This window comes from Cervus canadensis, chromosome 1 (assembly GCF_019320065.1).
Source record: "Cervus canadensis isolate Bull #8, Minnesota chromosome 1, ASM1932006v1, whole genome shotgun sequence".
NCBI lineage: Eukaryota > Metazoa > Chordata > Mammalia > Artiodactyla > Cervidae > Cervus > Cervus canadensis.
In genome coordinates, this window is record NC_057386.1 from 100,310,691 (window position 1) to 100,325,175 (window position 14,485).

A 14,485-nucleotide genomic window follows, 5' to 3' on the forward strand; every position below is an offset into this window, starting at 1 on the left:
AAGATGGATGTATTAATGTCATTATACTACAGTTTGAAACACACTAGGGGAAAGAAGGTCAAGGTTCACAGCTTCTGTCCATCAGTTCTTAGTACTGCATTTGCATCTATAATTATCTCAGTAATTTCAATGAAATTAACTTTGAATTAATTTCAACTTTGAATTAATTTCATTAATAAACCTTCAATGAAAAAAATCTGTTGGACCTCTCAAGAAATACTGATCCATTTCCTTTTAAAATGCTTGTCAGATCACCTCTTCCTTATATTTCTTATATAATTATATAAGTCTTATATAAGCCTTATATATAAGACATATATAAAGTCATATTTCTCTGAAACACCTTTTAAAACCAGTATACAAATAAACAGTTCTCTATCTTTGATTAGTTTCACTATTCTTACTACTTTGCTATTATAAGGGGCTGTGATCAATATCCTTCTAGTTAAATCCTTCTATATACCTTAAACTACTCTTCAAGCTACATTCCTATGAGAAAAATTTCTGTATTACAATAAAATTTCTTACACATTAAAAAAAATGTTCCCCTTTTTCATATAGTAGACACCTCTAATCTCGGTATCAGTATAAAAAAAGCCACTCCACTTGGCCAGACATAAACACTGTTTCCCCTGCTTTCTGTTGAATCAGCAAAGAGACAAAGCAACGATGGAAAAGCCCCCCGGCCCTATGTCCTGGCAGTCATCAGCCTCTGAGTGGGGCCGGTTCTAGAGTTTTCCTTAAGTGTGCTTTCCTGGTGATGTCTGCACAGTATCAACGATGACCATCACTTTCTGACACAATGACGAGAAACATTTGCAAGACGTTCTCACTCTGGAGAACAGCGAGGGCAGGAAGAACATTGTTTGTGGGGACCAGGTCCAAGGTCCAGTCAGTATTCGTCCATGCAAGTCTGGGAATGAGAGGGGAACACAGATCCTCAGGCCACTCCTCAGCTGCTCATGTTATTGGACAAAGCTCCTCCTCTGACATGTAATTAAGTAATATGCATCTATGATTTTTTTTAATTTTGCAAAGATGACAGATGTAAGGAAAATAAAGACCCAGGTTGTTTGGCTGGGGGATACTTCAGACCACCAAAGAAAAGCCCTGAATTAAGGACCTCAGGTTCCTTAGGGGGTCATGAGAAGGAGTCTGCCCTGAGCACCCAGTTCCACAGGCACAGGTGGCTTCCAGTGGATACATTGGGCCTCCCTCCACCTTCCAGGTTGACCAGCAGGTCTTTCTAAAGAAAAAGGCCCTGATTGTAACAATTATCTGGTTCACCTATTTTTTAATTCAATGTATTCATTGATTTGTACTGAGAAAGTTTCTGGGGATGAAATGAATATGGCTTCATGTTTGTATGTCACTTCATTAGCTCCTACTTTGGTATTATGCCCGTGACTCAGACAGTAAAGAATCTGCCTTCAAAGCAGGAGACCTGGGTTCGATCCCTGGGCTAAGAAGAAGATCCCCTGGAGAAAGAAATGGCAACCTGCTCCAGTATTCTTGCCTGGAGAATTCCATGGACAGAAGAGACTGGTGGGCTACAGTCCATGGGGTCACAAAGAGTCAAACACGACTGAGCAACTAACAACTTTCATACTTTCTATCTTAAAAGGAGCTGCAGATCTGCCATCAGAAGAGCAGAGTCTGGTCTGAATCTACAGCTTTCTGACGTCATTCCTTAGACAGTCATTCCACCTCCTGAGACTCAACTTTATCATTAAACAAAGAGCACTGAGCTCACTTATTTATGTAGAAAGTAAAACAGACAAACAGAGAAGCAGTGTAGAGTGCTCAGTAGGGTTGGAAGTGGGGAAATGGGGAGGTGTTGCTCCAAGAGTACAGACAACCGTTACAAGATGAACAGGTCTGGGGATCAGTGCAGAGCTTGATGATTACAGCTCACACTGTATCACAGACTGAAACGCTGCTCAGAGAGTAGGTTTTAAACCTTCTCACCACAAAAAAACAGTCACTATGCCACAGCATGGAAGTTTTAGTGAATATCATGGTGGGAATCATTCTGCAATTTACAAATGTGTCTAAACCATACATAAAACACCTTAAACTTACCCAATGTTATGTGCCAATTATATCTCAATAAAGTTGGAAAAAATGAGCTAGGAAGGCCTTTCTTACTTCAAATGGGTATTGTGGCACTCATGTGAAATTAGTGAGGAAAGGACTTCGGAAATTTTAAACAGCTTTTATAATAAAAAGGACTTAATGTTTTAAAGCCCACTTGAGCAAGAATACAGGAAGGTATAAAAATTTAATTATACTGCCACAGGAATATGAAAATCTGATTAAAACAAGGCAAAATGTGGTACTTGATTTGGTTTTGTTTTGATAAAATGAATATTAAGAGCATACGAGGACTTCCTTGGCAGTCCAGTGTTTAAGACTCCATACCCCACAATGCAAAGGTCACAGGTTCAATTCCTGAGGGAAACTAAAATCCTACATGCTGCATGGTACAGCCTAAAATACAAAACAAAACCAAAAGAGAACATATGGAAGCAACCTAAGTGTCCATCAACAGATGAATGGATAAAGAAGATGCAACATATACACAATGGGATATTACTAGCCATAAAAATGAGTAAAATTCTGCCATTTGCAATAACATGGATGAACTGGACGGTATTATGCTCAGTGAAATGTCAGACAAAGAAAGTCAAATACTGTGTGTTATGATTTACACATGGGATCCAAAATATTAAAAACTAATGAGTTTATAAAAAGAAAAAGAACATACACTGCATCTTCAAATAACAGATAGAGACTGGGAGGTGGAAGAATATAAGGTAGGATTGATTCCAAAGTAAAACTTCAGCAGAAAAACAGCATCATGAGAGTGAGTCTTCCCACAATGTGCAGAGTGGGAGAAGCGGGACTAGTCAGACGCAGAAAACTTGATGGGGGCCATCATGGTAAGAAGGGAAAGTGCTCAGAGCTGAGAAGGAGAAGATGAGCATTTCAGAGCACCTCAAATCCAAAGGGCAGGTACCAGCTGCATGAGATGGAGAAAGGGAAAGAGAAAGGGAAATGACAAGAAGTCACTACCTGTTCTAGCGCGATGAGTGCACACTTAAACAGGTATAGTGTGCAGAATCAGTCAATTATTGTCATGTGAGGGTGCTTCTTATCTTTCAGGGGAGCTGGGAAGGGAAAACCTGAAAACTCTGGTTCTAGAGTAACACAAGTAACAGCTACCATTTACTAAGCACTTATTTATCAAGAACTGTGTTAAGCACTTTGCAGGCATCATTCAGTATAAAACCCCATGAAGTAGTTATTATCCGTTTCCTTATAGAGTTTAGTCTTCGGAAGTTTATGCAACTGGGAAAGTCACATATAACTAGCCTACAGCCAAGCATCTGCTTACATGAACCATAATGATTAATTCATGATGAGCAAATTCACCAAGAAGCATTATTTTCAAAACTGGAAGATCAGAATATACTATCCAACAGCCAAATGTTTCCACATTTAGCTACAGGCAAAAAAAATCAAGATATAATAAGATTAGAAACAGTTTTATATCTCTAAACTGTATTTGAAAGCAAGGATTATATCATACACATTTTTGGGGAAGCTTTCCAAATCAACATGGTTTTACTTTGTAAAAAAAAAAAAAAGGAGATAAAAAGAAAGATAGAGCACAGGAAACTATACTCAGTATTTTGTAATAAGTTGTAAGAGAAAAAGAATCTGAAAATGAATATATACATATGCATATATGTATGTATAAATGAATCACTGTGCTATACACTTGAAATCAACATGACACTGCAAATCAACTATACTTCAATTTAAAAATGCTAAAAAAGAAAAGAAAAACCAAAATAAACAAAAACTAATACATAAAACATGAAGTCCTGCCACTCTTTGTTCTCAATTGCTATTTGGAGGTGATTCTATTCAGTCTTTTTTTTTTTAATTAATTTTTATTGGAATATAAATGCTCTTGTTTGCAAAGCAGAAATAGATAGGTGTAGAGAACAAATGCATGAATACCAAGGGGGAAAGGGAGGGTGGAAATAATTGGGATTGACATATATACACTATTGATATATGCATAAAACAGATAACTAATGAAAACCTACTGTATAGCACAGGGGAGTCTACTCAACGCTCTGCAGTGACCTAAATGGAAAGGAAATCCAAAAAAGAGGGGATATATGTATAATTATAGCTAATTCACTTTGCTGTACAGTAGAAACTAACATATCAGAAACTTTCTATCCTCACTACTCAAACACTTGACTATGCTCCTTAAAAATAAGCTTAACTAGAGAATGAAAGAAGACTTGAATCAATGAATGAAAAAAGCATGCTGCCCTGTATAGGTAAATCACATAAAAACATACCAAATCCGTATGCATTCTTTACACAAGGGAATCATCTTCCTGACAGTCTTCTACAGGAATGCACTTCAATATTTATCAACTAACAGAGCCATTAGTTTCTTTCCAAATCTCATACGAAGATTCTGAACCCACTAGTTTGAATCAAAGTTAGTCTAGCCAGGGCCAATGGCAAGGTGACAGAAATGGTTATTAAATTCCATATTGAGGTGCTTTTCTAATATATACATATATATATTAGATATATACACACATATATCCTGGCTCCATGTTTTCCTGAAATAATGATTGATATTTCTCATCACTTAGGAACCGTGGCTTCCAGAAAGGGCCATCTCAAAACTGAAAGGAAAGCAACAAAACAGGATCTGAGGTAGATTCAGAAGTTTCTTTGGCTTTTTTACATGCAGTTATGATCTAGATCAGAGGGACAAAGACAATCCGTGAGTCAAGTACCACACACTGCTGGTTTTTGCCACTTTGGGATCTAAGAATGGCTTTTACATTTTTTAATGGTTACATTTTAAAGATGATACACACAATATCTTCAAAATTGACTCTTGGCCTGCAACACCTATAATATTTACTATCTAGCCTTTTAAGAGAAAGTTTGCTGACCCTCAGTCTTGACAAACTTTCTTTTTCTTTACAGTGGAATTTAAAACTCTTGTGAAATGGTTACATTGTTGGTAAGAGTGTAAGTGAATAGGGAGTTTACAATGAAGCATTTCTGGCTCTTACCATTTAGGATTTTCTGTCTGGAACCTGTTTGGATTTTACTTGTCATTAAATGTTTGGCATCCTTTCTGAAGAAGGATGGATGGCCATTTCCTCCTAAACCAAAAGAGTATGATATGAAATTTTGTAATCAATTTAGATAGCTTTTCACAGTGCAAAAAGGAAGCTAGTGGAGTTTGGTATTTACTGAGATAAAAAAAAATGTTTTTCATATATTCAGTTTTCATAAAAAGGTACAACTGAAAGTATCTTGGACCTTTGACTACAGAGATCCTCCCTGGAGTAGGTGGTCAGGTCAGAGGAGAACTCAGAATCTCCTAGGGAGCATTTCAAAATTAAACCCTGCCAAAGTCTCCCATCCGGGCCCAGGCAATGAGGATCTCTGTGGTTCTAAGGGGTCCCAACAGTGAACCATTCTAAGGCCCACCATGCAAAAAACTCAGCAAGGTTCTCTCATCCAGATACTAAATTGTATCCAAGACAAAATGGGCTCTACCAGGAGGGATGCTGAAATTAAAAAAAAAAAAAAAGTCAAACTTAATACCTGAATTGCAAACACTAGTAAAACTAATAGCATTTCTCTTGCAGGGGCACATGATCCCTGAAAAAGATTCCTATGGTTTGCTCCATTTTACAAAAAAAAAAAAAAAGTTTCATCTGATTTAAATTATTAGCACTTAAACAGATGAAGAATACTTTTAGATGCAACTTAAAAATAAATTCATGGTTAGAAGATATTGATATTTAACTAAAATTAATATGTTTGTAAAAAGAATGCAATAACATTCTTAGTGTGATTTGGCAGAGTTAAGGTTTCACATCAAGGGAATTTGTAAATCGTTAGATATTTCTGACTTTCTCTGTGGAAAATATGGCCAGTATAAATGAAGCACTTGATAATTTCATTTCTAAATCTCCTACACTTCTCTCTATGAGGTACAATTTTTCATTTCTGTATTTGACATCATCGAAATCAATAATGGGGAAGACACATGTTCTAAACCCAATTATGCATAAGACTGTTTAACCACAAGAGCCATCCCGTGCTCTGAAAATTCTGAATATATTCATTGTCATCACACATCCACTAGGAAATTTGGGAATTTCTATCTTACGGATGAGAAATTACCACATGGTTGGTATACATGATACCTTCATAAATTCACAAAGAAAATGGCTTTAAAATAGTCTTATACATAGGTTACACTGTTAAAAATCTTTCTCTTGATGCCTGCCTCTCTGTAACTGTCTGCCAAGCAAAATAAAAATTATGAAGGTATTAATAAGGTAGATAGAGAATTCAAGTCCCAAAGTAAGCTTTAGTGCCTAGATTCTTATTTAATTGAACCCCATAATCACAAAACCCCTACTTCTCTTTATAGCATGCGGATGTACTCCGTCTTAACATAAACGGCTCAGGGAACACGAAATAATGCTCAAGGATACTGACCCAAGGGAAGGAAACGTTGCAGTCTACTGCTCTATATTTAATTCTGGTAATTTCCATGGAAACAGATCTGTGTAAGAAATCACTGTCGTGGAACTTCGTAATAGAGCCTGTTAGAATTCACTGCAACTGTAATATATTTAGGAACAAACAGCATGAAAGCATCACCTACTTTATACAACAAAATGAAATCAGTGAGCACAGGAAATGAGAGTAAATAATAACAATGTGTTCTCTGTCCATCCGGGTACCACTCTCTGTCCCTCTAATTGAACGTGACAGTTACAGTGTTGTCCCAAAATGCAAGTCCACATAATGGTGGCTTTTGATGTGGCTGCTTGGTTGTGATCAACCGTACAAGTGAAAGGCAAATTCTACCAGAGCGAGAGAGAGAAAAAGAGATCTCTGTTGGACTGAAATGCTCAAGGTGTTCGGAGAGCTGGTGACCGTCACTGCAGCAGGTTGAAACCCCCAGTGGCTGCGCTATTTCCGTTCACATCCCAAGCACTGGGCTCACAGATCCAGACGAAAACTAGGATACCCTCCTGCCTCACCACAGTAATAGAAACCAAAAATAAACGGGGCGGGGGATTCACTTTATTTCAGACGAATACACGAGGTCGACTCACAGTTGCTCGATAGGCAGTCTCAAAAGTGAGTTTCAGCAGACCCAAAAGGCTTCCCCATTTATCGTACAAGTCTGCAAAGTGTGTGAACGACCAGCGAGCCGTCTTCATTCGTTTCTGCGGAGGCCTCTGCGGTCCCCGGGGCCCCTCCGCGTGGGAGCCTCCCGGGCTCGGAGCCTGGGAGCCGCCAGGGCGCGGGCAGCGCGTTCCCACGCCCGGCCGGGTTGAGAGGCCGCGGTGACCCTGGGGATCCTTCCCCCCGGGCCGCCCCGCCCCGCCCCGCCACCCCTGGCTGGGCTCGGGAGCGTGGGAGCGCGGCTGCGCCGAAGATGCGCGCCTCGGGCAGGAAGTGGGGGCGCAGCGGGGCGCGGGGACCCTACACTTACTTGATGTCTTCCCACACCTCAGGGCCGTAGTTGCGGATCACCAGCAGCTCCAGCGCGTGATTCACGAATCCATACTGCGGGACAGGAAGACCCGAGCGTCAGGGACCGGCTGCGGTGGGAAGGGGATTGGGGGCCAGGCCTCGGCAGCTGCCGGCACCGCGCTGGGGAACCTGGTACCCTGCCCCCTGCTTCCGCTCTATTTGGGGTCCGGGTGCTAAGGAGGGGTAGTACAAGGGCGCGACCTCCGCCCCATTCTGGGGCAGCTCCTCTCCGTCACTGTGCGCCCCATCCCCAGGCCACCCCCTCCCACGCTCACCTGTCCCCGCGCCAGGGCAGGTTGCGCCCCAGGAGAGCCCGGCGGAGAGGACGCGAGCCCGACGCCTCTCCAGCCGCAGCGCCCAGAGCCACACACGCGGGCCGGCCCTGGCCGGGCGCCCCTGCGCAAGGCAGCTCGTCGAGCTCAGGAAGGCGCGCGCCGTGCGGACACCCGGGAAGCCAGGGACCAACCGCCCCTGCAGCTAACCCCGACGTTCCCGCCTCCCCGCTCTGGATGCAGGCGAAACGCGAGGCCGCCCCGCGGCCAGCGCTGCGCTTCCCGGGCCCCCAGCGCGCTTCCTCGGCGCTCAGCCGGTTCCTTCGGGCAGCCAGGCCCGGCTGGCGGGAGGCGCGGTCCGAGCGGCCGAGCCCACTCACCATGGTGTCAGCGCCGGCTCGGCCGAGGGACCCAGGCGGCGGCGGCGACCCCGCACCCAGCCCGCGCCCCCGGCCCGGCGCGCCCTGATGGCCACCTCCCTGCAGCTACCGCGAGCGGAGCCGAGGGGCTGCCACCGCCTCCCGGCTCCTGACCAATCGGCGGCCGCGGAGGGAATTCGGATGCTCCGGGTGCCGCCGCGCTCCCGCGCCTGCCCGCCCCCGCCCCCGCCTCGGTGACGAGGATTGAGGCCGCAGCAGTGACGATGGAGAGGCCGCAGCCGGGCTCGGGCACCGATTCTGGGGCGGGGAGAACGCAGCTGCTGTGGTCTCACCAAATGTATTGTTATGCAAAGATATGCCCTCGGGGAAGCACAGACTAAGGAGGGGTGTGTGCGTGCGTGTGTGCGCCGTTTGTAACGTGTGTGTGTCGTTTGCAACGTGTGTGTGTGCGCGAGTGTGTCGTTTGCAACGCACAAGCCTTAAAAGGAATACGCCCTCGTGGTCGGCATCCTCCTCCTGTTTATCATCTTGCTGCAGATGAACATTTCCTTTGTGGCTTGTTCCCTCAACAGTTTATGGCAAGCTGAAAGCTAATAATACTCCCCTTAGCACATTTCACTTTTCGTCAATGAGACGAGCTGAGTGAGCCAACTAAAATTTTCAGTACTATTGTTTGGGTGAGAGCCTGTCTAAGTCAGCTCTGCCGCTCACTCAACTGCCTGCCAGGTCCAGGGGCTCCATCCTGATGGAATACCTGACCCCACTCCACAGCGGGGAGCCGCGACTCAGGGAGTCGGAAGTTGGCCAGACATAATTTGGCCTCTTGAAGCTTCTCAGAGGGAACTGCTGAACTGGAAAAAGGCCCAGTACCGAAGGAACAGACTTTTAACTATATAGCTCGCTGTCTCCTTTCTACCAGGTACTTGGGTTAGTTAATGCCCTGAGCCCCGCTACAGGGAAAAGATGAGCCAGCAAGAACTGTCTGCTGATGAGAACTCTGTGTCCGAAGTGCATGGACACGGTTGACTGGGGTTAGGTCAAGAGTGGGAAGGAAAGGCAAGGCTTGCTTCCAGTCACCAATGTCAGTGGAGCCAAGAAGCCAGGATGAGATTCTATGAAGAGACAAGAGAACAATGTCACACAATAAAAGTTGTTCTGGTTTCTGTTACCAGAGGCCTCCGTTGAAACAATTGATACAGAAATACTAAACAGCAAACAAGACGAAGAATAACCTGTAGAATACTCATTTCTATTACTAGTGGTGGAATTTTTATAAATCAGAGGCTTTCATACATATAAGCTTTCATACTTAATTATTAAGATGTTGAACCATTTTTTAATATTAACTTAATTTTTAACCATTAGAATAGACCACTACTGCATACAATCGTGAAAAAGCTAGACACATAATGACACAGAAAGAGGCACTGCTGAATAAACAGGTGACACATATATGTGATCACCTTCGATTTTTGTATATAAAATCTTTGTATAGAGTAAGGTGCAATTTGTATAATAAGAGCACACATATTGATATAAAGGTAACTGCCTGGGAAGATGCATAGAAAAGCTTTGTCGTCTTGTTATTAGAACCAGTGGTTGAAGGAAAAAAGATTTTAACTTTTTGTATCATGACCTTCTGTACCTTTTTATTTTTTATATGCAGATATGATACTTTTTTAAAATTTTTATTGGAGTATAGTTGATTTACAGTATTGTGTTAGTTTCAGGAGTACAGCAAAGTGAATCTGTTATACATGTATCCACTCTTTTTTAAGATTCCTTTCCTAAACAGTCCATTGCAGAATATTGAGTAGACTTCCCTGTGCTATACAGTAGGTCCTTAACAGTTGTCTATTTGATATGTATATAATAGTGTGTATATGTCAATCCCAGTCTTCCAATATATCCCTCCTGGATCCCTTATCCCCTGTTAACTATATGTTTATTTTCTATATCTGTAAGTCTATTTCTGTCTCATAAATTCATTTGTTTCCCTTTTTTAAATAAGCTATATCATATGATATTTGTCTGTCCGTTTGACTTACATCACTCACTATGACTAGCTCTGAGTCCATTCATGTTGCTCAAATGGCATTCTTTCATTCTTTTTTAATGAGTAATAGTCCACTGTGGGCTTCCCAGGTGGCCCTAGTGGTAAAGAACCTGCCTGCCAAAGCAGAAGACAAAAAAGACGCAAGTTTTATTCCTGGGTTGGGGATCATCCCCTAGAACATTCCAGTATTCATGCCTGGAGAATCCCTTGGACAGAGGAGCCTGGTAGGCTACGGTCCATAGGGTCACAAAGAGTCAGACATGACTGAAGCAACGTAACACACATACATGCACACATATATATCTCACATCTTCTTTATCCGTTCCTTTGTTGATGGACATTTAGGTTGCTTCCACGTCCTGACTATTATAAATAGTGCTGCAGTGAATACTGGAGTGCATGTGTCTTTTCAAATTATGGAGGAAAGAAGTCTCTTCAATAAGTGGTGCTGGGAAAACTGGATAGGCACATGTAAAAAATGAAATCCCTAACACCATACACAAAAATAAACTCTAAATGGATTGAAAATGTAAGGCCAGATACTATAAAACTCTTTGAGAAAAATATAGGCAGAACATTCTTTGACATGAATTGCAGAAAGATCCTCTTTGATTCACCTCCTAGTGTAATGTAAATAAAAACAAAATAACCAAATGAGACCTAATTAAGCGTAAAAGTTTTTGTACAGCAAAGGAAATCATAAGCAAAATGAAGACAACCCTAAGAATGGGAGAAAATGTTTGCAAACAAAGCAACTGACAAGGAATTAATCTCTAAATATACAAACAGCTCATTCAGCACAATATCCAAAAAACAAACAGCCCCATCAAAAAATGGGCAGAATATCTAAATACTCATAAAAAGACATATAGATGGCCAAAAAGCACATGAAAATTGCTCAACATCACTAATTACTAGAGAAATGCAAATCAAAACTACAATGAGGTACCACTTCACGCGGTCAGAAGGGCCACCCTCAAAGTATGCAGCTGTAATATTTTTGTAACTTGTTAAAAAAGACTTTTTGTTATCTCTCAACCTGTTTTCTTCTGAACTAAAGTTGTGTCTCAGTTCAGAGCATGCTGCAGTGCAGTGGCCTATACCTTAGACTTTGCAAGTAAAAGGGAGAGAATATAGCACTGTTGTGATGGAAAATGAGGGAAGTCCACCTGGACAAAGATATGAGAAGAAGTGAGGGATGAACACCCCTGCCAACTATTTCTTCTCTCTGAATTCACCCTGTGGCCTTCATGGCCCCATTTGTCAGTAAATTACGATGTTTTATATTCTGACTATCTTACAGTCACCTAAGTGTAAAGGAAACCTTAACGTTTGTTTGGCCTACAAATAATACAGAGCACATGACGTTTAGGAAGAGGAGGGAAACTCCCAGCCATGAGGGGCCCCAAAGGGGTTGTAGACTTTTGCGAGCACTTCCCCATTGTCACTGCTGTTGACAAAGGAGCAGAGCAGTCAGGTCCCAAGAAGATTGTGCTGTGTTCTCGGAAACAATCTATTACTGCACTCTGGTCTGGATGGCCAAACTGAGGAGAACCAGCTACAGAGGAAAAGAAGGCCCTTGGGGAATATTTAGCCTGCCTGGAGTCAACATAAACTATTTGAGATCAGTCTAATGCATGAAAAATAAATAAGCAAAACGGTAATATGTGGCTTTCCAAAGCGTCAGCTGAAATGACTCACATTTTCAGCTAATAAAAATAAATGTGTTGGGTAAGTTAAACATTAAGCTATTGTAAGCATTGTTCCCAAAGCTTTTCCAGTGATGGGAAGATACGTACCTTGGGTTGGAGATAAAGAAGAAAGAAACCTTTGGGGTTGTTCTGTCTGTGAGTTGTTTTTCAGAGCTTTGGTGTTTTGCCAGATTTTTTCTACCAGGGAATTAAGGTTTCTGTTTTTGGATCCTGTAGTGGAGGATCATGTGCTTTAATTTCAATGATTCCTTATGCATTTTACTTGATACTCATATGCTTCTTTCATCTGGATGGCTCAGAGCTCAGCTGTTTATTTCTTCATGAAGCTTCTGGTGCTCAGTGCTCGGTAAGCACAGAGTAATCACCCCTCCCATGATTTTGCTAATACAGTCACTCAGTACTTACAGCAGAGAAAGAATTCTTATGAGCAAAGAGAAAAGTAAGTTCTGGATGACTTGTTATTTGGCATGGTTCTGGATCAATGGAAAGAAGAGATCCAATAATTCAGATTCCTAAAGCAGTGACATTCAGATTTCCCTTTTAATTTGCAAGTTAACTGCAAGTTAAGTTACTTGAAAAAGGTATTATTGAATAGCAAAAGAAACACTTTCTGAAGTTACTCTTTTGTACCAAATTCCTTTCAATGTTTATTGTGCCATCAAAATTTATAAATAAACAAAAAAATGCATACACATATATATGTATTTATAAATAATAAATATATAATGTATATATACATTATATAAATGTGTATGCTATATATAATACTTGAACTCTAAATAAATGGAAAGAAATTAAAAGAAAATTTTAAATGATGCATCCTGTTGATGTTATAATAATTAAACACTTAAAGATAAATGAACTCATCACCTATATTTGGAATATAAAAAATTAAATGAAATACATTTTATTCCTGAGGAAACTTATGAAAACCAGATTCAGCTCTCATGTTATGTTTCTGGAGTCAGATTAAAATAAAAAGTAACTGGTCTTATCTTGGCCACAGTCCACACTTTTTTAATAAAAAAGACTTTTTTTAATAAAAATAGATTTACCATTAATGCGTCAAAGATTCAGCTACTTTGAGCTTTGAAACATATTTTAAAGGCCATTTAGTTAAAACTTTCTTTTTCTATATCAGGAAACCTCTAAGCACTTTGCTTTGTTGGGGAACAATGAAAATTTTAAGTCTCAGCCTTTTAAGAAGTAATAATTAGTAAAGTCATGAATTATTGTTCTCAGAAGCCCTGGAAGATTTAAAATTCTCATGAAGCCCTAGCTAAATATACTTTCCTCTCTCACCCACCCAGAGATGGTTGAAATCTAGTGCTTAAGTTCAACGTGTCTGTTTCTAAACAGCATTTAGAAGCCTCTCGATTCTGTGCTGAAGTTTCTAATCTGTGTTTGGTTAGATACTGAGTATTAATGATACAAAAGGAAATAAGGGAGAATGGGAGCCACAGATCCAATTGTTTGAATACCACACTTATTATCTTTTCTTAATTGAAAAAGCAAAGAACAAAGTCAGCGATGGGAACAGTATAGTGTATTGTACCGTTAGTCGTACCAGTTCTTTAGTCAGATTGCCCATTTCTCACCATTTAGTAGAGGAGTGACATTGAGCAGGTCACTTAATTTTTTGGGCTACCCTTTTCTCACTTATCAAATGGGGAAAATACAAATGAATACACTCCAGTGCTACAAAGACAAAAATACCACCTGCCTCGCAGGTTTATTGTGAACAGCAAATGGCTTAAACCAAGTCTGATGCTTAGGGCAGTGAAAGCCTCTAAAGTGACAAAATGCCTAGTGTCCACCTTACAGAAATGCAGTGTGTCCACGGGCAGCAAATGTGCAGTGAAAAGAATTGAAACCTGGCAGCCTGACGATTGGATCTACCTTGGCGGTTTTCTGCTTGGTAAGTAAACTGGGGTTTCCAGTACCCCACTTTATAATCATGACAACAGTGCCTGGCCCACTTTCCTCAGCTAAGGTGCCAGGGGAATCAAAGGAGACCTATTTGAAAGCATCTCACAAACCTTAAAGACCTGTCCGATTTTGCTCTTTACTGTCTGGGGTCAGTGAGTGAATAAGCTCGGGACACCATGTGGGAAGCTCTGAGTGACAGGTGACAATCTGATCATCATTTGTTGTGTCTACCTTTCACTTTTCAAATTCTATTCTTTTCTCATTTGCTAAAAATAATATCTAAACCTAACTAAAATATACAATAATATACAAATTTTCTAACAAATATGAGTTTAAAATAATGAAAATTAAGCAAATCATCCATTTATATGGAGCATAAGCTTTTTTCCCCTGAATGTTTTCTTAGCAACAAAAAAAGTTGAAATTATCCTATGCTGATGTGATAAAATCTTTCTCATTCTCATTTAGTTTGGTTTAGACCCTCAGTCAGGTCTGACTCCTTGTGACCCCAAGGACTGC

General features: G+C 41.0%; 1 protein-coding gene across 3 annotated transcripts in view; it reads right to left on the reverse strand.

Annotated features, from left to right (window-relative positions):
- Positions 1-8,473, reverse strand: part of GUCY1B1 (guanylate cyclase 1 soluble subunit beta 1) — a 52,397-nt gene extending 43,924 nt beyond the window's left edge. Inside the window, exons 1-2 of one of the 3 annotated variants that reach the window (XM_043487738.1) lie at positions 8,270-8,473; positions 7,577-7,650 (exon numbers count right to left, since the gene is read on the reverse strand). In XM_043487738.1, the coding sequence (XP_043343673.1) occupies positions 7,577-7,650; positions 8,270-8,272 (77 nt within the window). In that variant the 5' untranslated portion in view covers positions 8,273-8,473. Of the gene's footprint in view, positions 1-5,120; positions 5,140-7,572; positions 7,651-8,269 lie in introns of those variants that run through there. The other 2 variants (XM_043487748.1, XM_043487753.1) reach the window with 2 other exon arrangements.
- Between the last annotated feature and the right edge of the window lie 6,012 nt (positions 8,474-14,485).